General features: G+C 43.8%; 1 protein-coding gene across 2 annotated transcripts in view; it reads right to left on the bottom strand.

The window, feature by feature from the left end:
• Positions 1-417: 417 nt before the first annotated feature.
• Positions 418-26,667, bottom strand: part of ABCB10 (ATP binding cassette subfamily B member 10) — a 36,447-nt gene continuing 10,197 nt past the window's right edge. The window contains exons 3-13 of one of the 2 annotated variants that reach the window (XM_084996930.1): positions 25,670-25,949; positions 22,070-22,204; positions 20,805-20,951; positions 19,712-19,847; positions 12,693-12,788; positions 11,370-11,579; positions 8,599-8,678; positions 7,203-7,383; positions 4,842-4,885; positions 2,767-2,801; positions 418-2,287 (exon numbers count right to left, since the gene is read on the bottom strand). In XM_084996930.1, the coding sequence (XP_084853056.1) occupies positions 2,056-2,287; positions 2,767-2,801; positions 4,842-4,885; positions 7,203-7,383; positions 8,599-8,678; positions 11,370-11,579; positions 12,693-12,788; positions 19,712-19,847; positions 20,805-20,897 (1,107 nt within the window). In that variant the 5' untranslated portion in view covers positions 20,898-20,951; positions 22,070-22,204; positions 25,670-25,949 and the 3' untranslated portion in view covers positions 418-2,055. The remainder of the gene's footprint in view (positions 2,288-2,766; positions 2,802-4,841; positions 4,886-7,202; positions 7,384-8,598; positions 8,679-11,369; positions 11,580-12,692; positions 12,789-19,711; positions 19,848-20,804; positions 20,952-22,069; positions 22,205-25,669; positions 25,950-26,667) is intronic. The other variant, XM_021072390.2, reaches the window with a different exon arrangement.

Raw genomic sequence — 26,667 nt, 5'->3', positions numbered from 1 at the left:
TAAAAATCTTAGATTAGGAGGATAGGAATGGAACTCATAATTATTCTCACTTTTCTATATTTGTAATGTTTTTTTATTCTTGAATCTTCAAAAATTAGCTAAATTCTAGTAAGAAGCTGAATGTTAATAGAAAGTTTTGGAGTTCCCGTCGTGGCTCAGTGGTTAACGAATCTGACTAGGAACATGATGTTGTGGGTTCAATCCCTGGCCTTGCTCAGTGGGTTGGGGATCCAGCTTGCTGTGAGCTGTGGTGTTGGTCGCAGATGCAGCTCGGATCCCGCGTTGCTATGGCTGTGGTGTAGGCCGGCGGCAACAGCTCCGATTAGACCCCTAGCCCGGGAACCTCCATATGCCACAGGTGCAGCCCTAAAAAAGACAAAAAAAAAAAAAAGTTTTACGAGAAGTGACACACACAGATAAAGTTCACTATAAATTTTAATCCATGATATAAAATATTATCAAAAGACACAATTGAACATCTTGCATTAGAAAATAAAATGATCAAATTCAATTTTGTTAATTCTTCTATGGCACAAAGAGATTTCCCTCAGATTCAACCCAGTAATTTTGTTTTGTTTCCTTTCTGAAAACTACATCATAGTAGTAAACCATGAAGACGACAAGTAAAACTTGTTAAAATGATTGTCACAGGTGTACTGCTTACTAATTCAAAGAACAATGAATTCGTTTTATTCATTAATAAATTCCCTTACGTAGAATGAAATGCAATACTCCATGCTTATCATGAAATAGTGGTTTCTTCTTCCAGTATACTCAGGAAACTAATACTTAGTACATGAGAAAACTTTCATTTTAATCACATCAACATAGTTACTTCTTAGGTTCTGATGTTATCAATGTAGAAAAAGTACATTTTCTTGAGGCATCGGCAAATTACAAGCACTGATGTGAAATATGGCAAATTCAGTGGCTGTTGGCATTGATTTAGGGATTTTGAGACATTTAGGTGAATAAAAACTATAACCAAATTAAAAAAAAAGGTTATGTTCTCTTTTCAGGAGAGTGACGGGCTCTTAAGGTTTCTTGATATTCTGCAAAATAGCAAGAACATCTAAGCGTTCTTCAAATGTTTTAAAAAGGTTGAAAATTATAGTTATGTTAATAATTTTGGATTGTAGCCTCAATGAATGAAATTTCAAAACTATTTAAATGACTGATAAAAAGCTGTAAAATTTGGCTAGGAATTATAAACTTTCTAAAGATAATTTTTAGGATATATACCTTCAGACAAAAGTGTAAAATTCATTTTTACATCTTTCTTGATAATACCTGGCAGTTCATGCCTTGCTTTCCAAAGTATTCACAGAGACAAATATGTGAACAATGAAAACAGAAGTTTTCATGTTCAAAAGATGGGGTTTCTTCCCTTTTTCAAATTCATCAGGCTCTCATGTGCCAAAAATGTTGAAAACTGCACACATTCAAACACAGTCTCATCCCAGAGGAACATATATTCCTAAACTTTAATATCTTTGAAGACAGAGGAGATGGGAAATATAAATATTTCCTCCTTGCCATGTGAGTAACTACTTCTGTAAATGTGTGTGTGCCAAGTTTGCTTTATGAGATTATCAGGATAAAATAAGGGATTAGATTTTCACCTTCTATTATGCTAGCTGGCAAAATGAGACCAGATGTAGGTAGAATACTACCAAGCGATTACACAGTGATTGGTAAACTGGCCTAAAATAATTAGGCTTTTTATTTATAATTCCCTTTTAAAAGCTGTCATTTGACAATAGCTTCAATTTATAACAGCAGATAAAAGAATGAGGTGCCATGCTGTATTAATTAAAATATTCCAAGATAAAAGTACAAAAACATGAAAATAACTTCAGTGCTCTAGACATTTAGAAAGTTACAATTATTAAAACTCTTGAGAACAGGTACATCTCAAAACAGTATTTTACAAACTTTGGAAAAAAATAGGCAGATTTCAAATAACTTGAAGTATGATTTACAGATTTCACATAGCCTGAGTTTTTTCCCCCCTGCAATGCTGCTTTGCTTTAAAGTTTACCAGTAATTGCTTCTTTATGCTGAAATAAAACTCTGTTTGTTCATTAATTTCCTGTATATCCCATCTGGTTTTGAGAGCAGCTCTTCATGTTTCCCACATTCAGTGATTCTTCCCTGGTCAAGAACAGCTACCATATTTGCATTCTTGATGGTGGACAGACGATGGGCGATAATCAACACTGTTCTTCCCTCCATCAGTCGATCCAGAGCTTGCTGTACAAGGTACTCATTTTCAGCATCCAGTGCACTGAAACCGTAAAACCCACAGGAAAGCAAGATGTCAGTGCCACGCATGCTGTTCACGCGTGTACTTCCCGGTGCATGTACAGTAGTAATCACAAGTAACAGCGATTTTTCACTGTGATCAAAACTACAACTTCTTGGGTCAACTATGTATATTTTGTATTATAAAGCTTCTATATAAAAAAGAAGCTTTGGACCCTTGATCTCCATAGAACGACTGCCATATAAGTAAAAAACCATTTTGCAGAGTTGCCAACTAGAATCATCAGGGATTAACTATAAATGTCTGAATTGGAACCAGAATCCTCTCTATTCATGATTCATTCAGCCTGTTCACTGCCTCACCACTGTCTTCATCAATTCAGACTCCATCACTTTAAAGAGTAAGCCCTTCTCAGCTGTATTGCTTGAAGTAACAGAATAATGGGTTTGAGGTAAAGGAAGGATTGGATTTAATACAAATACTCATAAGGATATCCTCACCTGGTTGCTTCATCTAGGAGAAGAATTTTGGGATTCTGAAGAAGGAAAAACATTCAAAAGAAAAGAAAACAATTTTGTTAGAAAAACACAAAGTCGCAGTAATAAAAATAAAGTACTGATACATAGTACAACATGGATGGCCCTTAAAAATATTGTGCTGAATGAAAGGAGCCAGACACAAAATGCCAACTAGTGAGTTCACTGATAATGAGATGTCCACAACAGTCCCCTCTGTCCAGGGGGAAGGTAGATGCGTGGTTACCTGGGCCTGGGGTCAATGATCGAGCAACTGGATACTCTCTACGGTGCAATTTTATCCTGCTGGTGAATCAACTAACTGTGAAGTGGGATCTAAAGTCGGTAAGATGGAGTCTAGACTCTTGTGGTCCTGCTTATAGTTTAGTTAAAAGTAGTACACACAGAACAGAAAAAATGAGAGTAAGCCAATGTATCCAACACACTGATTTCTAGAAATCTGTGCCTAGAAATCTGTCCACAAGAAATGGAAACATACCCACACAAAAACCTACACACTATTCACTCAGAGTATTGCTATTCACAACAGCCCCAAACCAGAAACAACTCAAACCAAAAAAGTCATCAACTGGTAAACAAATTGTGGTCTATCCACACAAAAGAGGAAAGTACAGATACTTCCTACAACAAGGAGGAACCTCAAGACTATGCTACTAAAAGAGGATAGATGCAGAAGAACACATCTTGTCAGATTCCATTTATCTGAAATGTCCAGAAAGCCAACTCCAGACAGAAAGCAGATGAGTGGCGGGCTGGGAATGGGGAAAGGTTGTAAATGGAGGTCAAGGTGATAGGCATGCTCTGAAACTGGATTGTACGATGGTTGCGCAACTCTGTAAATATACTAAAAGTCACTAAAAAGTAGTTTAAAACTGGTGGATTTTATGATATGTAAATTATGCTTCAATAAAGCTGCTTAGGAGTTCCCGTCGTGGCTCAGCGGTTAACAAACCCAACTAGGAACCATGAGGTTGTGGGTTCGATCCCTGGCCTCAGTGGGTTAAGGATCTGGCGTTGCCGTGAGCTGTGGTGTAGGCCAGCGGCTATAGCTCCAATTCAACCCGTAGCCTGGGAACCTCCATATGCTGTGGGTGCGGCCCTAGAAAATACAAAAAAAAAAGCTGCTTAAAATATCACTTCTATGTTGGAGGAGAATAGTTTTATAATAAAGGGGAAGGTTATCATTTCCTAAACAATACAATGTCTATGGCTTTCAGTTTCTCCCTTTCCTCTTAGGCATCTTCCTTAAGTATTTCAAGTTCGTACTATTCAGTTCAGTAGCTGATTTTAGCTTATAAAGTAAGCTTACTTGTATTGTTCTGATATTTTGATATAATCACTGTTTCACCAGCTAGACTGACTGCTTCTTTTCATCTTTTTTTTTTTTTTTTTTTCTTTTTAGGGCTGCACCTGCGGCATTTGGAGGTTCCCACTAGGGGCTGAATCAGAGCTGCAGCTGCTGGCCTATGCCACAGCTACGACAACACCATATCTGAACTGCATCCCTGTGGCAACAAAGGATCCTTAACCCACTGACAGGACCAGGGATTGAACCCACATCCTCATGGATGCTAGTCGGGTTCTTAACCTGCAGAGCCAGAACAGGAACTCCTACAGTGACTTCTCCTTTTTTTTTATTATTAGTACTCAATTAATTTTATTATACTTATAGTTGTACAATGGTCATCACAACCCAATTTTATAGCATTTCTATCCCAAACCCCCAGCGCACCCCTGCACCCCCAACCAGTCTCTTTACTGATTTGACTGCTTCTTGATCAAAGACCCATGTGTTAAATTTTCCTCCCTCTGATAACCCCAGCACAGTGCAGGGCTGCCAATACCCAAGAAATACTTGTCAAGTTTAGACAACAGGTACTCAGTGAAACTTACAATCCAACAGAACTGTCAGCTGTATCCCTGCCTGCCCACCAAAAAAAAAAAAAAAAAAAAAAAAAAAAAAAAACAGGGAAAGAGTACAAACAGCAGGTCTCATTAAAAACAAGCCAAAAGCCCCAGCCAAGTGGCTTCAAGCTTACCTTAAGCAGAGCACGGGCAATTGCAATTCGCTGTTTCTGCCCACCTGACAAAGATAATATATATTTTTAAATTGAAAACCTTAACAGAAATTCTTGGTAATAAGCTTTCCTAAGCCATGTAGCAATCTGAAGGTAGCTTCTCTCAGTTAATCATAGTTGAGATAGACAGAGAACAGAAGCCTGTGTTTTAAATACGTTCTTTCCTCATCAATCTCGAGATTAATAGTAACAATACTTATTATAGTTTTCATTGAGGAATTCCTATGTTCCAGGCATTTCCTAAATGCATTTCACGTATTACGTCAATCTCAAAAACAAGCCTATGAAGTAGATCCCATAATGATTCCCATTTTACAGATGAAAAACTGAGGCACAGATAATCTGGGCAAGGCCTTGCAGCTGGTCAGCAGCAGAGCCAAGGTCTGAACTACACAGTGGGCTGCGGCTGTGCTTTTAACCACATGCGTACTGTCTCCCTAACAGTGTATCTTATGTGGCAGAAAATAGGACACTCAAAAGACAGTTTCAGAGCAGTACTGAAATGGACAGCAGCGGAAGCCATCAGGGAGCTGGGATGTGTGATTCTGCTGCTCTGCCTCAGATGCTACTCGATGCTTCCATCCTCACGTTAGTCTCTTTTCCTTTCCTGCCCCCGCGAACAGATGGCATGGGCAGTAGTTGCTGTGTGTGTATATGAAACTGGGGGCAATGAGTAGAGTAAGCCACTCGAATCCCCCCTTTCTAAAACTTAAATTCTACTAAACAAGGGAAAAAACTGGGGAGGGGTGCAAATGTGAGGATGCAGGAGGACAAGTGATAATTCCCTTTCCCACTTCTGTCACACCACCCTCCTCTCCTCCAGGTTACACTGGTAAGTCTCAGGGAACAGCAACCAGAACTCATTCCTCCCAACCCATTTAATGTTAGAATACTCAATCCCATTTTTGGTGAAGAAAACGTTCCCTTTGATTGATTTTGTTGACTAAACATACTTATTGTAGCAGTTGATGGATATTACCTTATTTCATCTAAAAGAAGTTAGTCATTTAAACAAGTGTGTGGTGCTGCTCAAAGCTGCCCTCAAACAGGCAGCCCCATCAGGACCCAGACAGGGAAGCCCTTTCCTCCTGAACCTCTTTGATGGGTGAGGGTCTGAGCACTCGGGGTGGGTGGGTAGAGCAGTGGGCAGAGGGCCCGGCCAGCTCAGAAAACCCTCAGGGGTGCCCACAAGCACATGGGGGTCACTGCGAGATGTCTGCTCTTCCTCCCAGGGAGGAGGTGATGTGTCATAGGGTAGAGCTGGCAGCTCCCAACCCAGCTCCTGGCCTGGTCATTTCAGCACCGGCAGCTCAAACTGGTGCCCTGCCTGATGCAAGAGCAGTTCTATTTGCGGACCTTCCTCATCTATCAGAAACATGTTCCAGCTACTGCTATAGTTTAAACAAATCATACACAATCAACTCAAAGCTCTTTTGTGTCAAGCTGTCTGTGGCCTGAGTTGAACCAAGAACTTGAGAGCTGGAAGGGCTACGGCTACAGTCCAACCTGGCAGCCTTCCCACTGACATGGAGACATCAGTCTCTGCTCACACACTGCCAGGGACAGAGAGCACATCGTGAAAGGAAGCACATTTTAGTATTAGCAATTCAAAAATCTGTTTCACCACAAATTTACTTCTCTATCCACTGGTCCCACTTCGGCACTCAAAGGCAACTTTCCCTCCTGGAAATATGGCCCCGGAACACAATCCGTGGAGAGAGCTTCGACCCCACAGGCAGCAGTGATGGTACGGCTCCCTGATCCCTGTTCATCCAAGACAGGGCGCTTCCACCTGTGCCAGGCCCGGCCCGCCTGTGCACCTCCTCAAGCTAAGAATGGGTTTAGTTTTAAGAGGGTTGTTAAAAGAGGACTATGTGGTAGAGACCACATGTGGCCCATAAAACCTGAAACCTCTCTGGACCTTTACAGGGCAGCCTGTCACTCTAGGGCTGCATATACATAACCTCTGGAGCAGGGAATAAAAAACTGCTCCTGGTTCAGTCTCCGCCTCCCTGGAAAAACTACCTGTCACACGGTGTCTGTCTTATTTCCTACAATAACACATCTTTTCTCAGATGAGAAAAGGTTGCAGTGGCTGAGTTCTACTCAGTGGGACATCCAGGGGGAATCTGGAAACGCCTTTGGGGTAGAAAGGAAACTGGGGAGCTGTCTACATATGAGAGAGAATCTAGAAATGAAAAAGGTTAATTTCACAAACTCTAAGCACAGATGCTAAATTAGAAAATGATACTGTAATATGAAATGACTGTTTGGTCTTTTGGAACAGATAATTTTTGCTACAAAGTGGTAACAAAAAGGTACCTGAAAGGAGAACCCCTTTTTCTCCAACCACAGTGTTGAATCCTTGAGGGAAATTGTGGATGAAAGCAGCTGCGTTGGCTACACTAGCCACTTTCTCTACCTGCTCAGCCGTCACCAAGGAAGGGTCATCTGCACCATAAGCAATGTTCTCCGCAATTGAGCAAGAAAACAAAATTGGTTCCTACAAATTGGAAATAAAACATAATTTACCGCAAATTTCAAAACAGATTTCAAACATCTAGAAAATATAGCGCAGCTCAGCAGAGTACTCATATCTAAGAAATCGTTAAACTGCTCCCAGAGAACATACACTATTTTGTTGGTTCTATGTCCTCATTCTCCATAAATTCACTCAGTTGGCAGTTAAACAATTCATGTATTGCCACGAGCAGGAGACCCCACACTGCAGGAGCCTGCCTGGTGCCTGGCATACAGCAGGTGCTCCATAAATGCAAGCCCTCCTTCTTGAGGAAGACCCCCGGCCTGTCTACAATTTCCAGCTACCTGCTGCCAAGAACAATGGGAGAATCCATCCCTATTACAGAGCAGAGGGAACATGGCCTCAGACAGAACTACTCTGTGGGGTGGTCCTAAAAAGCAAACAAACTTCCAGCTTCTTTTCTCCTACCCTAATAAGGATACTGCCGCCCTACCATTATCTTCCAATCACCGAGCCAAGCCCATCACTGCCCCATCTGCCCCTCAACTGGGGCGGTGGATCTGCAGGGAAGCTCATTGGGGAGTGGCTCAGAAGTGGGGGAAGGTTTCCCTTTGTCTGCTGTGCACAGCCTAGCAGTAAAAATATAAACAGCTGTGTCAAAATTCCCCTGCACCAAGTGGACTTCTGAAAACAGCCTCAGCAAAGAGACCATATATCATTTTGCTGTACAACAGAAATTATCACAACACTATAAATCAACTATACTTCAATAAAACTTTAAAAAATGAAAAAGACCACATTACATTCATATTCTTGAAATCTCCAGCTTCTTGGCAAGGGGACCCTAGCTCTTGCCATCATCCTTGCTTGCTTATCCCTGAAACTCTTTATGTAAAACAGCAGACCAGTTAGTAATGAAAATGGGAACTGGGCAAGAGTCAGTAGAAGCTAAAAAGTTGTATCATTTTCTCCCCAGTCTTCTAGACTATCTGTATTACAAAGTAATGTCAGTTCTCAGCATGTGATAAAAGTCAATGTTTCAAGTGGTTAAAATGTTTCAAGTTTACTTCAGGAAACAGCACTATTTACAAACCTAAATGACCTGCCCTGTAAGATAGTTTAATATATCTGGAAAGCTTCCATTCCTCTCTTTTGAGAGGCTCAAGACCAAGAGAAAAGCAAATGACAAAAGCAACCTTAAAGAAAATGTAATAAAATGGAGCCCTCTCCTTCTACCTGACTCACTGTCCCAATCTTGGACCTCAGCCAGACTGGATTCAGCTGACGGATGTCCTGGCCATCGAGACTGATAGTTCCTTGTAGAGAGAGAAAGGGAGAGAATCACTGGGTGTCATGGGGCCAATGATGGATGTAAACACAGAAAAGATCTTGTGAGAAAATCCCAGACTCAGTTTTCTATAGATTAGAAGTATACTCAAAATCTCTAAACAGAATCTAAAGCTAACATATTTCAAGAAATTTCAGAGGAAAAAGGAACATTCTGGATGGTTCACGCCTACCATTCCCCTGCAGTGGTCAGACCACTAGCCCACCTGCTTCCCGTCCTGTGTAAATGCAGCTGGAGGAGAGTCTGTTACCTGCAACCTAGAATCTGACTGATGCTGTGGCAGAGCTTTTCATGGTCAGATGTAACTGAGACCTTCACTAAGAGAATTAATGCCACACCTTGTGGAAATTCAATAATGCTTTGTGATTATGATGAGAGGAATGAATGTAAGAAACCCCATTCCTTCTCAGTTAGTTAGGTGTATGCAGCTTTCAACTTACATAAAAACTGTGAAAACCTGAGCCTTTTTTTTTTTTTTTTTGTCTTTAGTCTTTTTAGGGCTGCACCCACGGCATATGGAGGTTCCCAGGCCAGGGGTCAAATCAGAGACATAGCTGCTGGCTTATGCCACAGTCACAGCCAATTTGGGATTCGAGCCACATCTGTGACCTACACCACAGATCATGGCAATGCCGGATCCTTAACCCACTGAGCGAAGCCAGGGATCGAACCCAAGTTCTCATGGATACTAGTTGGTTTCGTTAACCACTGAGCCACGACAGGAACTCAAGAGTTCCTGACTTAAAAAGTGTAAGTGATCCAATAAAACAAACAAACAAACAGAAAAGAAAAAAAATCATGGACTTGGAGAATAGACTTTGTGGTTGCCGAGGGGGAGGGAGTAGGATGGACTGGGAGCTTGGGGTTAATAGATGAAGACTATTGCCTTTGGAATGGATAAACAATGAGAGTCTGCTGTGTCGCACTGAGAACTATGTCTAGCCACTTATGATGGAGGATGATAATGTAAGAAAAAAGAATCTATATATGTATGTGTAACTGGGTCACCATGCTGTACAGTAGAAGATTGACAGAACATTGTAAACCAGCTACAAGAGAAAAAAACAAAAATCATTTTTAAAAAGTATAAGTGACCTATAGGCTACACAGGCATGAATTTAAGTGAAACTGCTTTTTCCTTGATTTATTCACTGTGATATAGAAACTTAGAGATAATATTTTGACTTGATTTGCATCCCCTTCACTGGGATTTTTCTAAACTCAGAATTTTATAGCAAGTAGAGGGTGAACCAAGGCAGTGATTCAGAGACAAATACTGTAGTAATACCCATTTTAACATGCTTGGCAATTCTGTAGATCAAGATCTGCAAGTCAAATAATTATCTGGCACATAACTGGCTCTCATCGTTTTAACCAAAAAGACCTTAAGACATACTCTTTAAATTCATGTTTTTACCAAAAGTTGTTTTCTTGCTGAGAAACATCACTGTTTTCTTAATTCAAAAGTAAATCAAGGAGTTCCCGTCGTGGCGCAGTGGTTAACGAATCCGACTAGGAACCATGAGGTTGCAGGTTCGATCCCTGCCCTTGCTCAGTGGGTTAATGATCCGGCATTGCCGTGAGCTGTGGTGTAGGTTGCAGACACGGCTCGGATCCCGCATTGCTGTGGCTCTGGCGTAGGCCGGTGGCTGTGGCTCCGATTCGACCCCTAGCCTGGGAACCTCCATATGCCACGGGAGTGGCCCAAGAAACAGCAAAAAGACCAAAAAAAAAAAAAAAAGTAAATCAATATATGTAGACTATCTTCTCCAAGCTCTGATATAAAGAAGGATATCAAGGAGTTCCCTGATGGCACACTGGGTTAAGGATCCAGTGTTGTCACTGCAGCGTCCTGGGTCGCTGCTGTGGTGCAGATTTGATCCCTGGCCCGGGAATTGCTGCATGCCTCAGGCATGTCCAAAAAAAAAAAAAAGAAAAACAAAGAGAAAAAAAAGAGAAAGATATCAACTTTGTAACTATGTGTGGTGGTAGATGCTAAGGAGACACACTGGTCATTTTGCAACATATACATGTATTGAATCATTATGTTGTACACCTGAAATTAGTATGTTACATGTCAATTATCTCAATTTTAAAAAGATAGAGGTAAAATAATGTTTTCTTTGCTTTAAAAGATACCATTGTCCGGTTAAAAATAAAATAAAAAGGAAAATGAGAAAATCGGTAAGAAAACCTTTACTACTTCATACAGCTACAATGGAGTGGTGGCACAGGTACGAATCACTGCCAGGCTTCCCATGTGTACTAGAGTCGCAGGCAGAAGGGGTCAGAGGGCTGCCTGGGAGCCCAGGAGCCGGCCTGGGAGCTCCTGCTCTGTGCTGCTGCTGTGGGCCAGGGTGCCCAGCAACACCCAAGGCATCAGGAGATACCAGCACGGGGTGAAGGTGTGTGTGGGGAAGGGGGTGGAATGCAGGGAGTCACTGGACTTGAAGGGGTCAGACAACACATATACAACGGGCCTGCCAGGCCTTCTGCACCAGCTGTCAGAGCCCAAAAAGTGAAACATCTGCCTAAGGGATTTCCTTCTTGGGCACAAACCCTCTGGCGTTCAGAATGCTCACACCACAAGGTCCTGCCAGAATCCAGTCCTTTCTCAGGCTCAGGAATCCTCCCATCCTACACTGTGGTGAACACTTACCAGAAATGGGGTCATACAACCTCAGCAGGAGGGAAATCACTGTTGATTTGCCAGAACCACTTGGGCCAACTAGCGCCGTGACTGATCCTGAAGGGATTGAAAGGCTGAAGTCCTGGAATATGGGCACCTCTGGGCGAGCTGGGTAGGCGAAATGCACGTTCTTGAACTCCAAAGCACCCTGGAAGCTTTTCTCATTTAAAACAACCCCGTCTGAAACACAAGATGGAACACTAATTATTCAGCACACTATGCTCTCACACAGCTGAGTGTGGATGGCCTGTTGGCTGTACTCTCACTGGGCAAGTCAGAGGAGGCCTCCACCAGCTTCCCTGAGCCTGCTTTTACAGAGACAAGGTGCCGTACACCTGCCATCTTGTTCGAGTCTCACAGCCTTCAGAGGCAAAGTCCCTGTCTTACTGACAGGACACTGAGGCTCAGAGACCCCACCCTACCTGCTTACAAGCCATGCACAGAGCTCTTGGCCTTGTAGCAGTCCGGGTTTAACCTGTGCCACTGCTTCTGTGTCCCTTAGGTCTACACTTCATCTTACTGACTCTAAATAATCATTTTGCGAGAATAATGGTGAGTAGGTGGGTGCTGCCTAACAATGAGAGGGATCAGAAGTCTGTTCTGTCCTGGCACCACTTTGCTGCTGACCTAGGAGAAGATGCTCAGTCTCTCACAGCTGGGCTTATTTCTCCTAGCCTGTCACACTGGAGAATACTGGACACTCACTTCCTGACCCAGGGCTAACCAACAATGTCCCAGGAGTCAGTGAGTCGTTGGGAGGAGTGACTATTCACAGCCACTTTCCCCAAGCCTCGGCTAGTTGGCCCAGGCCACACAGCTCCCCAGGGGAGCTTCCAGGGGAGCAGCTGCGGAAGGAGTTTACTCCAGCCAGTTAACCAGCATCCTCCAGCCCACCCCTAAACCAAGGACTTGAAATGCTTTTATGTTTGATCCCTCTTCCCTTCCTCCTGCCACCCCCCCACCTCCAAGTCAAAATCACTAAGGAAGACAAAGCTGGTGGACTGGCCTGGGACCTTTCTATTTGTACCCCTGAGCTGCACTCACTTCTGTCCTGCTGTTTGTAACAAATTACCTGCTGGGGGGTCAACAGTGGCTGCACACTGTGTGGTTAGTCCCCATAGCAGCTATCTTCCCTCACCGTCCGCCCCTCTGATGGCCCTTTCCCTGTCATGTGGAAAGGGCAACGGCCTGATCATGCTCATCCTTCACAGGTAGGGCAGGAAGCTGGTCTAACTGTCCAAAACCACATATGTTTAATCCCAAGGACAAAAAGCAAACCCCTTTGAGACTCACCATTGAAAGGAAGCTTAGGTTCTCTCTCAAGGAGCTCCCAGAGGCGTCCCCCAGCACCCAGTCCTTTCATCAGCTCTGAATAGAAAGAGCTCAGACCTGAGGATGAGAAGCAAAGCCACACACATCTATCACTGATACCAGGAAATGGCCCTCTGGGAATAGTAAAAATAACCTGCTTTTAATATAAAATCTCTTACTTTCAAAAAAGGATTTCAGGAGTTCCCGTCGTGGCGCAGTGGTTAACGAATCCGACTAGGAACCATGAGGTTGCGGGTTCGGTCCCTGCCCTTGCTCAGTGGGTTAACGATCTGGCGTTGCCATGAGCTGTAGTGTAGGTTGCAGACGCGACTCGGATCCCGCATTGCTGTGGCTCTGGCGTAGGCCGGTGGCTACAGCTCCGATTCAACCCCTAGCCTGGGAACCTCCATATGCCGCGGAAGCGGCCCAAGAGACAGCAACAACAACAACAACAACAACAACAACAACAACAAAAGACAAAAGACAAAAAAATAAAAAAAATAAAAAAAAATTAAAAAAAAAAGGATTTCAAGCAACTACCTGGGAATCCATCAGAATCCCCTCTGTCTCATACCCTTGTTTTCCTTTGGCTTCTCCTCCACCAATTTCATTACTTCTAATAAGGATTTAATGTTGATCATATCAGGGAATTTATAAATACACAGTCATACTAATCAACCCCTGAATTAAAATCACACGGTTACACAGAAAGACTACCTAGTCAAAAAACAGCAATACAAATAAAATATAACACTTACCCCATACTTATTAAAAGGAATATAAAGTACCCTAATAGTCATTTTAAAGACACAGCCACAAAATCAAACCCTCATAAAACCCTCCTTTCAGACACTCAACAAGTACAATTTTTACTAGGCCAGAAATTGAAAAGAAATTTGGTAATAATATTTCAACAATCTCTTTTTTTCTTTTTTTTGGCCATCCCATGGCATATTGAGTTCCCAGGCCAGGGATCAGATCTGAGCTGCAGTTGCAGCCTAAGCTATAGCTTCGGCAATGCTGGATCCTTAATCCACTGTTAGGCTGGGGATCGAACCTGCATCCTAGCACTCCCAAGATGCTGCCAATCCTGTTGTAGCACAGTGGGAACTCCCAATAATCTCCCTCTCTCTCCCCCCCCCTTTTTTTTTTGCTTTTTTTTTGCTTTTCAGGGCCACACCTGTGACACATGGAGGTTCCCAATCCAGGGGTCAAATGCAAGTTACAGCCACTGGCCTCCACCACAGCCACAGCAACACAGGATCCAAGCCATGGCTGCAACCTTCATGGAAGCTTGTGGCAATACGGGATCCTTAACCCACTGAGTGAGATCAGGGATCAAACCTGAACCCTCATAGAGACTATATCAGGTTCTTAACCCACTGAGCCACAACAGGAACTCCTCAGTGATGTTTTTTAAGTATAATATCAAAAGTACAATCCATGAAAAAAAATTAAGTTAGCATTCATTAAAATTAAAATTTTCAGGAGTTCCCGTCGTGGCGCAGTGGTTAACAAATCCGACTAGGAACCATGAGGTTGCGGGTTCGCTCCCTGGCTTTGCTCAGTGGGTTAAGGATCCAGCGTTGCCGTGAGCTGTGGTGTAGGTCGCAGTCCCAGCTCAGATCCCAAGTTGCTGTGGCTGTGGCGTAGGCCAGCGGCTATAGCTCTGATTAGACCCCTAGCCTGGGAACCTCCATATGCTGCAAGAAGCGGCCCTAGAAAAGGCAAAAAGACAAAAAAATAAATAAAATTAAAATTTTCTGCTCTGTGAAAGACATTGTCAAGATAATGGGAAGACAAGTCACAGCCTGGGAGAAAACATTTGCAAAAGACACATCTGACAAAGGACTAACATCTAAAACACTGTAGCTCCCCCTTATCCACATTCCAAAATCCTCAAGATAGTTCTGAATCCTACACATACTACAGCTGACCCTTGAGCAACACAGGGCCTAGGGGCACCAACCCCTGTATGTTTGAAATCCATGTGTAACTTTGTAGTATGCCCTCTGTATGTGTGTCTGTGGATTATGTAGTTCTATAGCATGTATTTATTGAAAATAATCTGTGTATAAGTGGACCTGCACAGTTAAAACCCATGTTGTTCAAGGATTAACCATTATTTTTATCCTACACATACATACCTAAGAGTTTAATTTATAAATTAAAGAAAGAGTGCTAATAATAACGAATAATAAAGCAGAATTATAAGAATATACTGTAATAAATTAGGTGAACATGGTCTCTCTCACAGAATCTTACTGTACAAAGTTAAAGTGTTTTCCATCCCAACTAAGCACTTAATCAGGCACTCTGGCCATAACTTCTGTGGTTTGAGGTGCAACAGCAAAACTAGCATAAATTTCTTCTTTCTTCTTCACAGTTTCACAGGTAGAAGACTCGTTCTTATTGTAGATTTTAGCAACCTGAGCATATATAATGTTTTTTCCTTCTTTATTAAAGAACTTTCACCCTTTCACTTAAAGGAAGCATTTTTATGGCTTCTCTTGGGCAGATCTGCATTATCAGCCTCATGACTCTTGTGCTTTGGGGCCATTATTAAGAAAAATATGGGTCACGTGCACACAAGGTCACATGCACACATGTCTGAGATACTGAGACAGTCAATCTGATAACCCAGACAGCTATTATGTAACAACAGGTGGCATACGCTTGGCAAAGGGATGACTCATGTCCCAGACAGGACAACATGGATTTCATCACATTACTCACAATGGTGTGCAATTTAAAACTTATGACTTGTTTATTTCTGGAACTTCCCATTTAATGTTTTTGGACTAGAGTCAACCAGGGTAACTAAACTGCAGAGAATGAAACTGTGGATAAGGGGAGATCACTGCACACAAAGAATTCTCAAAATTCAACAATAAGAAAACAAATAGACAACTAAAACATGGATAAACAGATGTCTTACCAAGGAAGATATACCAATAGCAAATAAGTACATAAAAGCATGCCCCACCTCATGTCATTAGTGAAAAGCAAAATACAACAAAGAGATACCACCAGAAATCTATTAGAACAACAACAATCCAAAATTACGATGACGGAGTTCCCGTCGTGGCGCAGTGGTTAACGAATCCGACTAGGAACCATGAGGTTGCGGGTTTGGTCCCTGCCCTTGCTCAGTGGGTTAACGATCCGGCGTTGCCGTGAGCTGTGGTGTAGGTTGCAGACGCGGCTTGGATCCTGCGTTGCTGTGGCTCTGGTGTAGGCCGGTGGCTACAGCTCCGATTGGACCCCTAGCCTGGGAACCTCCATATGCCGCGGGAGCGGCCCAAGAAATAGCAACAACAACAACAAAAAAAAAAAAAGACAAGAGACAAAATTACGATGACACCAAATGCTGACGAGGATGCAGAATGCCGGGAACTCTCAGCCATTGCTGGTAGGAATGGAAAATGTATGGCCACTTTGGAAGAATGGCAGTTTCGTACAATACTAAACATACTCTTACACACAACCTAGCAATTGTGCTCCTTTGTCTTTACTCAAAGGAGTTGAAAACTTAAGCCCACACAAAAACCTGCATATGAATGTTTATAACAGCTTTATTTATAACTGCTGAAACTTGGAAGCAACAAAGATGTTCCACAAAGGGCTAAACTGTGGCCCATCTAGACAATGGACTATTACTCAACATTAAAAAGAAATGACCTATCAGGAGCTCCCGTTGTGGCTGAATGGGACAAACCCAACTAGTATTGATAAGGAGACGGGTTTGATCTCTGGCCTTGCTCAGCGGGTTAAGGATCTGGCATTGCCATGAGCTATGGTGTAGGTCCCAGATGCGGCTCGGATTCTGCATTGCCATGGCTGTGGCATAGGCCGGCAGCTGCAGCTTCAATTTGACCCCGAACTTGAAAACTTCCATACACCTCAGGTGTAGCCCTAAAAAACAAAAAAAGGAAATAAAAGAAATGAGCTATCAAGACATGAAAAGACATGGAGTAAACTCCAATGCATATTACCAAGTGAAAAAAGCTAATGTGAAAAGGCTACATGCTATGTGATTTCAACAATATGATATCTGAAAAAGGCAAAGCCACGGAGACAGTAAAAAGATCAGAAGCTGTCAGGGGTTGGGGGAGGGAGGGATGAACAGGAAGAGCACAGAGGATTCTTAGGGCAGTGAGACTGCTCTGTATGATACCACAATGGTGGATACATGTCATTATACCTTTGTCCAAACTCACAGAACATACAACACTTACAGTAATGTAACGTAAACACTGGACCATGGGTGACGGACGATGTGTCAGGGTAGGTTCATCGATTATAACAAATGTACCATTCTGGTGGGGGATGCTGATAATGAGGGAGGCTGTACTAGAGTAGGGGCAAAGGGAACTCTCTGCACTTTCTGGTCAAATTTGTAAACCTAAAAGTGCTCTTTAAAAGTCTATTAATAGAAAGGAAGGAAGGAAGAAAAAGAAGAGAAAGAGTCACAATAAAGTAGTTTCACAATGAAGAGTTCAAATTCTGGGAGTTCCCGTTGTGGTGCAGAGGAAACGAACCCGACTAGGAACCATGAGGTTGTGGGTTCGATCCCTGGCCTTGCTCAGTGGGTTAAGGATCTGGTGTTGCCATGAGCTGTGGTGTAGGTCGCAGACACGACTCGGTTCTGGCATTGCTGTGGTTCTGGCGTAGGCCGGCAGCTACAGCTCCAACTGGACCCCTAGCCTGGGAACCTCCATGTGCCGTAGGTGCGGCCCCTCCAAAAAAGAAAGAGTTTAGACTCTGGAAAACAGCAACAAAAACAAAATGGCCCTGGATAAACAAAATGTGGTCTAGTCACACAATGGAGTATTATTCAAACATGAAAGGGATTGAAGTACATGCTACAATGTGGGTGAACTTTGAAAACATACTAAGTCAAAGCAGCCAGACACACAAGGCCACAAAATATATAATTCCACTTATATAAAATACCTGGAATAAGTAAATACACAGAGATGGAAAGCACACTGTGGTTGCTAGAGGCTGGGGAGGGAGGGATATGGAGATAGACTGCTTAACGAGTATGGGGCTTTCTTTGAGGTGGAACTAAACAGAGGTAGCGGTTGCGCAACACTGTGAATGTACTAAATACCACTGCGTTGTAAGTTTAAAAATGATTAATTTTATGTCTGTGAATTTCACCTTAATAAACAACTATGAAAAAAAGACACTGGGGTTCAACAGGAAGATGTAAGAGCATTCTCTGGTATAAAATAAACAAGAATGTTTTTCTTCAAATAGCATTTCTGACCCTCTCTCAATAGAGAACAGATGCAAAATTTATTGTGTGGGGGGTTTCAGCAGAACCTGTTCTAAGCAGAAACCAACATAAAATAATTCTTACTTTATTTAATTAGATTTCTTGTTTGCAGACTCATTACAGAATTACTCCAAACAGCTTCACAAAAACTTAAAATCCAAGTCAACTTGTTCAATGAAATTCCCACAGCCTTAGGTAGCTGCCTAGATTGTAAAGCCGCGGAACTGCTCTGTCCACTTCTACCTCCCTGTCACTGGGGGGCAGGCACCTACAGGAGGGTGGAGCAAGCTGTGGATGGAATACTGAGCACAGACAAAGCCTAAGCTGCACCTCTGTGACTGTGCGTGTATGTGTGTGTGTGTGTAACTGACTCCCAGAGACTGGAACTGTTTCCAACCTATTTCTGTGCAAGACACAGCTGCAAACTCAGTCAGGACAAAGGGTAGGGGCAGTAGAGCACCCAAACCAGAGGTAGCTTCCGTGAGGCCAAGCAGTTTGGACAAATGGAGGAATTAGTGAGAGACTGAGAAAGATGGAGTCAAATGTGGCAGAAAACACAAGACCGGAGAGGCCAGGAGAAAAGCTGACAATGGTCAAGTGTGGAATGTGTCCAGAAAGGCCACAGAGAGGGACAGTGGCAGCAGGCACATGCTCTCTGAGGTGAGACAGAAGGCTGCAGGAACACAGCCACGTGGGTGTGGGACCCTCGAACCCGAAAGGCTCCAACCAGGGACAGAGAGAAGACAGCGCAAAGGCATAGCCCTATCCCCCAAGCTTTCCAACCACTCAGTCCCCAGAAACCCCTCAACCAGGCTTTTCTTCAAGACCAGCCAGTAGAACTGAAATGCTACTGCTAGGGGTGTCTGGAAACCTCAGCTTGGAAGATGCCCTCACTTGCCTCAGACGTCTGAGGAAGAGCCTCCACCTTTGACCAAAAGAAACCCTGACACCCTGAAAATAAAAATTTCAGGCTGAGGTGCACCGTGGGATCCATCCCAGAGCTCCTTTAACCAGACCTCTGGGTGTTTACCTAACCTTTCCAACTGGGGTTTCAAAGAGATGGAGGAAAACAAAAAGGAGGAAATAGTTTGCCCCCTGCTGGCTGGGGCCACAGGAAAGTTACATAAAGAAAAGCTCACGCAGACTTCACACAGCTTTGCCTCCATGGATCTTGCTTCCCTTCACTCAGGAGTGGACAATAAAAGCTGGCTCTGAGAGATTCTTGATAAAAGCAAGCAGCTGTGTTTCATGTACTTTATGATATATACTTTTTGACTATTCACTACTTCTGAACATGGCTGACTTTGTACAAACAGAATTTTACTCCCCAGTGATCTGCCAATCATGGAATCATCACTCCCACAGGTGGGTTTCTGTACACACCTGTTCAGCACCATTCTTCCTCCTGCCACACTCATCCTAAGATAAAAGGGAACAAGCTGTGCTAACCTGAGGCCTGGAAAATAGTTCCAGTGGGACTTTGAGCACTGATTGCCACAGCAGGCCTGCAAAGACCCAATACTCCCCAACCCAGGACAGATCACACTCACATCTTTATTCTTTCTTTCAAAGTCAAGTTGGAGTAACATTCTACGAAATGTTTTTGCAGTTGAAGTTATCGATGAGAGGTGGAGTCATAGGAAACATAAGTTTTTGACTTAAAAACTATAACCTGATTTTTAATTTGTAATTCCCCAAGCCTATTTAAATTATATACCTCCAATGCTTAATCCAACCCAGAAAGCATACATTAGGAAGGAAGAGAGTTCACCCACTGTCATGTGGGCACTGCCCATCAGCAGGCCGCCTTTGTACAGGACAGAAAGCACAATCAGGTTCCCAGAGAGCCCGGTCTGTCAAGGGAAAAAAACACAGAAGTCAGGTGGGAACCAAAGACTCCATATGCAAAAAGCATTCACATGGCCTATTATTCCTTTTACCCATTTAACCATCACAGATTTTCTAAGACATTAAGTTTTAATCTGAATTTTAAAATATTTTTGAAATATCACAACACTGAAAGAAATAATCTCATCAACATGGAAACCTGGAAGCTAAATCACTGGTCAGACTCCCATTTTACCTAATCTACTCAATTTACGAAGGAAAAACATGTTAAGGATTCCCTCCCCAACTGGAGGACTGCGATGGGTGGGCTGAATGCACTGACAAGCTGGAGCCCTGCGGCATGCTCATCTGCCCTGACCTCTGCTAGGGGCACGCTCTCTGAAGCACTGCCTCCTCTAGGCTTCCTTCTCCGGTAAGTCACAGCCATTTCTAAATCACCTCTTTCCAGCCTAAACATAGTATGAATGTGCAATCACGGTGATTTTCTAGTTCCATGTCCTAAGTTCATTGTGATGGACATGATCAATTTTCTCACACTTCCTTCTTGAAATACAAAGAGGTTATTTTGGTTAATCCTCAGTGGGTCTCAAACTGCCTGCAAGAGAATGACCTGGAGCTAAAGCATAGACTGCTGGCCGCACCCCAAGAGTCTCCGGCTCACAGGGTCAGAGTAGAGCTGAGACTCTGCATGTCTCACCGGTTCCCTGGTGAGTCTGACATGACTGGTCTGCACCACACTCTAAGAATCAGTGCCTGATCCCATGCTGTTTTGGTCTCACCACCTTTTCTTTAATTACATTCACTTGTTTTCCTCCTCCATCATAAAAATATTTTAAGGGTGGTGATTCTCAGTCTTGAGGGAAAACAGAAGCATTTTCTATGCATGGCAAGAATCACAGAATAAAAGTCTCTCCCCATCTAACACCTACCCCTTTCCACTCTTTGTGAAGTGATCTACTTACTGCTCCAAAGAAGCCAGCCCGAGCAAATGCCTCTTTCTTTGCTAACTGCATCACATGGTCCACTTTGTTGGTATACTTCTCTATTTCAGTCATTTCTTTCCCAAAAGCTCTAACAGTTCTTATATTTCCAATACGTTCTTCAGCTAGCTGGGAGAATAATACAGACATTTCAGAGGAGGCAAAATTAAAATATGGTTCTCATTTTCAAGATACTATCAAGAGAAAGCAGCTCATGAAACATAACAAAGTCAAAAATGGATTACAAAGAAAATAATATTGTTTGAGGGAACAAATATATATCTATACACACATCACATATACAGGTAGATAGAAAAATACATGGAAAGGTAGATAAATACAGAAATATATTTTTACACAGTGCAAAAGGTAAAAAGGATAGACTCCAAAATGATAATAACATTCATTCAGAGAGGTAGGATCACCTATGTTATTTTTTCTCTGTATATTCTCATGTTCCATAAATATACTTTTTTTTTTTTTTGCTTTTTACGGCCGTGCCTACAGCATATGGAGGTTCCCAGGCTAGGGGACCAATCAGAGCTGTAGCTGCCAGCCTACGCCACAGCCATAGCAACACAGAATCCGAGCCACATCTGCAAGCTACATCACAGCTCACAGCAATGCCAGATCCTTAACCCACTGAGCGAGGCCAGGGATCAAACCTGCAACCTCATGGTTCCTAGTCAGATTCGTTTCCACTGCGCCACGACAGGAACTCCATCATATACATTTTTTTTAACATAAAACTATAGCAGTTTTTTTTAAAAGACAATATTGGGAGTTCCCTGGTGGCTTGGTGAGTTAAGGATCTGGTGTTGTCACTGCTGTGGCTTGGGTTGCTGCCGTGATGCAGGTTTGATCCCTGGCTCGGGAACTTCCATATGCCATAGTTGTGGCCCTAAAAAAAAAAAAAAAGACAATATTGGCTACCATTACAAAGCCACCTGTATCAACTAATAAAAGACAGAGATCATTTAGAAACTATTTTCAGAATAGGATTAGCTTTTTCGTCCTTTAAGAAGTTACAGTTAGAAGTTCATACAACAGACAGTCAAGTGGGATCTACACTGAGGCGTGGGTATTAATCTTGTCTAGAAGGCAGAGTAGTTTAGGGTTCTAGAATCTGGGGGCTAAAGTAAGGAAAAATAAGTATGTTTTTGAATAGTGTAAGCACATCCCTTAGGCCCTGCCTACCACTACCTTGCCTTTGAGTTCATTCTAGTGAAGTAGGGAGGGGCCTTTACCTGAGTGGCTTGTGCCAGGGAATCCTGAGTGACTCTGGTCAGTTTCCGTAGATATCGTCCATAAACCACGGCAAGGAGGGATATTGGAGGCACCACACTCAAAACAAAAGTGGCCAGACTAGGTGAGACAAAAAACTGCCAAAAATAAAAGCCAAAAGATACTGTGTTACACAGAGTGGCAAGATACCTTACTGCCTACTGCAAGCAAGAGTGTGTATGTGTTAAAACTGACAGGCAGGCTTAAATGTGCTGTCTCGAAATCGCCCATCCTGTCTTGGAGGAACTTTTCAGACATCATCACTCTTCACAAAGCCCTGAGAACATTCAGCGTGCACACTGCGTAACGTGGCAGGGAGCTGCTCAAGAGACGATGGAGGTATTGACCCTCCAGTTTTGTCCTGTTCCTGGCACAGTGCTGTGTAAATCAGACCATGCTGTTCCACAGGGGAGGGGGGGCAGGTCAGGGGCAAAGGAGGCCTGTTCTGCTCCACGCTGGCCAGACCACACCAGAAATCCCATCTTCTAGTCTGGATCAATGGCTTTGAGCAACCAGAGCAAAGTGTCACTGAAATTGACTCAGATGGCAGCAAGACCAAAACCCCTGCAGCATATGACAAAGAGCTGAAAGAAGACTCAGCAGGGGGTGTAACAAACAAGTAGAGAGTTAGAACTGTTTTTGTGGCTCAAAGGACTGAAATCGCAGTCAGATGAGTCTGGACACAACAAAAAGCAGAGTTTCCCAACAACTGGAATTGCTCAAAGAGGAACTAACACAGTGGGGTTTTCCCCACTGCAATTAGGTGATTATATTTTAAATGGTACTAGCATCTCTTCAACTAATGATTAAAATCTGCTAAATCTTATTTGCACATAAAACAGTATAATCAGTACAAGGCTCCCCTAAAATGCTGAGGAAAAGCCGCAGACTGAAATATAACCATTCATTTATTTATTCATCCAACAACGGCCACTTAAGCCTGTGTGCAGCAAATACTGTTCTAGGCACCTGGGAGATAAGTGATCTGCGTGGAGTTTCCTCCAAGAGGAGAGAGGAGGGGGAGTCAGACAGGAAACAGGTAAAAGAGAGCCTTCAGCGTAATGTGGTCTTGGAAGAGTGAGTGCACCCAGGCCCCGAGGCAGCAATGAGCTCGGAGCTCCAAGCAGACCAGTAGCAGTCCAGCAGCCCTGGGATGACGGTGGCCGCCAGGACACACACAGGGGCAGTATGGCAATCAGCAAGCCTGAACACACACAGCTCAGAAACCACCTGCACAGAGTGTCCTCTGTGGAGGGGCAGGAACACCGAGCGGTGCCCCTGGGCCCTGTGGACAGTCTCAGAACCAGTCCCTCCCTGTGCTCTGGTTCCACACTTAGAAGCAACCTCCTGAAGAACAATGCAGGGTGCTGTCACCAGAAAGGAGGGCTGGAATATCAGGGACACACGTCTTAATGTGTGGGAGGAAGACCCCACCACATCCACCACTGAACTGGCAGCATGGCACAGGCATCATTAGGTTCCTGGGAGTAGGCTCGCTCTGAGTCAGGTCCAGGGGACATGTGAGAAACAAAGAACACTTGTATTCCTCCAGAGCTAAAGACCAGGTCCCAGCGGATGGCCCTTCAGAAGGCCCTGTCATCAGTATTTGTGTACAACTCTCCCCTCAAATTCAGGTACTCCAGTGTGGCTGGATTTGGAGATGGAGCCTCAAAAGAAGTAATACGGTCAAGTGAGGTTGTAAGGGTGGGCCCTGATCTGATCAGATCGGTGTCCTTACAAGAAGAGACACCAGAAAGCCAGCTCTTTCCGCACAAGCATGGAGGAAAGGCCATGCAAGAGGGTGGCTGCATATAAGCAAGAGAAGAGCCTCAGGACGAACTGACTTTGTCAGCACCTTGATCCTGACTTTTAGGCTCCAGGATGGTGGTAAATAAACTTTTGTTGTCTGAGCACCCGCTGTGGTACTTTGTTATGCAGCCCATGGTGTCTACAACAGGCCCCTCTGGTGGTTAGCCATCAGACCTAAACAGGAACTCTCCTCCACTGCTACCCAAAGAGGTTCCCAGCTCCTCCCGAGCCTGGGCTTTAGTGCAGGAGGAGCCTTCTCCGGAGCTCAGCTCTTCTCTGGGCTGGGAGCAGTGTTCTGTTCTGTAAGTCAGACCTTATGAGCTCACTCTGGAACACGTCCTTCTGTTCTAGACTAAACACTGTGTGTGTGGAACACAGGAGAAACCCCAAGCTCTTCCACTGTGAGAATGACTGGTTTCAGTCCTCGTTCTAAGGGTCTAGAAGTGCACTAAGATGATAGCCTCACAGGCCTATACAGCCTTAAAATGAGGTTAGCCTGTTGGGGAGCTACATTTTAAATTTTGTTTAGTTTAATTAACTGAAATTTAAATTTAAAAATTGATACTCCATTTCTATTCAGTTACTGGTAAATTTTTAAGTATGTCTGGGAAACGTGGTATGTCAATCTACTTTTCCAACAGCAAATGTTATGAAATCTAATTAGATAAAGTATTTCCAATGAAAATTTAGCATACAGATTTAGATGTTCCATAAGTAAGCATTAAATACACATTGTAGGAGTTCCCGTCGTGGCACAGCAGAAACGAATCTGACTAGGAACCACGAGGTTGCAGGTTCTATTCCTGGCCTTACTCAGTGGGTTAAGGCTCCGGTGTTGCTGTGAGCTGTGGTGTAGGTCACAGACACAGCTCAGAACTGGTGTTGCTATGGCTGTAGCGTAGGCCAGCAGCTGTAGTTCTGACTGGACCCCTCGCCTGGGAACCTCCCCATGCCACAGGTGCGACCCTAAAAAGCGAAAAAAAAAAAAAAAAAAAAACACACATTGTATTTTTAAATATGAAAAAATAAATCTCTTATTAATAATAATTTCACATTAATTACATGTAACATAATATTTTGTTTATATTAAGTAAACTATATTATCAAGCTTAATCTCACTACACCTTTCTTTTTGCTTTTTAAAATGTGGCTATTAGAAAAATATAATTTGCACGTGTGGCCTGTGTCACATTTCTACTGGCCAGCAGCATAGGTCTGAAGAGAAATCTGGTGTGAAGAAGTAAGGCAGGCAGACATGGCAATGTTCAAGCCAGCAGCTCAGGAAGGAACAAAGGCTGTGGGAATGGAAAGCACTCACCTCAAAGCAGTGCAGACCTACCCATGTGCGCAGGAGGGGACCTCACTCCTCCTTATGAGAGGAGGGGAGGAGAGGGTCTTGTCAAGACCGCAGTGGTAGGGGAGTTCCCTGGTGGTCTAGTGGTTAGAACTTGGCGCATTCCTTGCTGTGGCCCAGTCTTGATCCTTGGTCCGGGGGATCTAAGATTCTACATCAAGCCAATGTACACCATGGCAAAAAAAAAGATAGCAGTGGCAGCTTCCTGCCTTTTGGTGGGATATAACTGACATCGTTCCTATGACCCACTGCGCAGCACCCAAGGGCCCCTTCCACCACCACACATTCTCAGAAAACTCAGGCTAAGAATCCACTCCAGAGAAGTGATAGGGCAGAAGACCACCAGGGAAGCAGCAACTCTGTCCCTGCAGCCTCTGTGACAGTGATGAGAACAGCTCACCTGGAGCTCACGGACACCTCATGGCGGTGCAGGCCAACCCTGGCCAGAGGGTACCCATGGAAGCCGGGCCAACATACCATCATGCCAATGCCAACGGAAGCCTGGGCCCCAGCCCTGAGCCCGTCCGAGAGGTTCTCAGTCACCGAGCGCCCCAGGAGTGCAGTGTCCGAGGAGAGGCGGTTGATCAACTCTCCTGTGCGAGTCTTGTCAAAGAAAGCAACCTCCTGCCTCAGAATGGAGGAAAAGAGTGAAGCTCTCAACCTATTCACGATGCGCTGACCTGCAAAGCAGACAGGAATGGCATCAGCTTGGGAACGGCCACTAATGGGTGCCTGGGCCTAGGTCAGAGCCTCTCCTGAGGGCCAAAGCCCGGTGTATTTGTGCCCACACTTGCCTGAGTTCTATTAGTGACTCCCTAAGGACTGAACACCTTCATCAACGTAATACGACCAAGAGATTTTTCTCAGCATTATTTACACACAAGTGGGAGCTCCCCTTGTGACTCAGGGGTAACGAACCCGACTAGCACCCATGAGGACGGGGGTTTGATCCCTCACCTTGCTCACTGGGTTAAGGATCCAGCGTTGCAGTAAGCTGTGACGTAGGTCGCAGAAATGGCTCAGATCCTGTGTTGCCGCGGCTGTGGTACAGGCCAGCAGCTGTAGCTCTGATTTGACCCCTAGTCTGAGAAATTCCATATACTGCAGATATGGCCTTAAAAAAAGAAACAAGTTTTACTATATTAGCTTCTCAAAAGCTAATTTTGCTCCTCCTTGGCAATCATTTCCCGGATTGAACTTTCGAATGGTAAGAACTGGTTAATTACCTAGAGAGTGTTTTATCAGTTAAACCTAGAATCAGATATCCTGTACTCTATGGCCATTGTGGTGGTCACTACAGGCCTCAGAGAAACACTGAAAACTACCATCCAGCTCCTACTGAAGGGGAGAGGAGCACATGGAGAGGAGCAGCTTCTGCAGCTCCTTCAAGAAGGCCCA

The sequence above is a fragment of the Sus scrofa genome, chromosome 14 (assembly GCF_054392235.1).
Source record: "Sus scrofa isolate SSC_HxYL_T2T_F1_AM1 chromosome 14, Sscrofa_HxYL_maternal_Yorkshire_Landrace_v2.0, whole genome shotgun sequence".
In the NCBI taxonomy this organism is placed as follows: Eukaryota; Metazoa; Chordata; class Mammalia; order Artiodactyla; family Suidae; genus Sus; species Sus scrofa.
The sequence above is the reverse complement of the archived record's forward strand: the minus strand, read 5'-3'. Positions and strand labels throughout refer to the sequence as shown.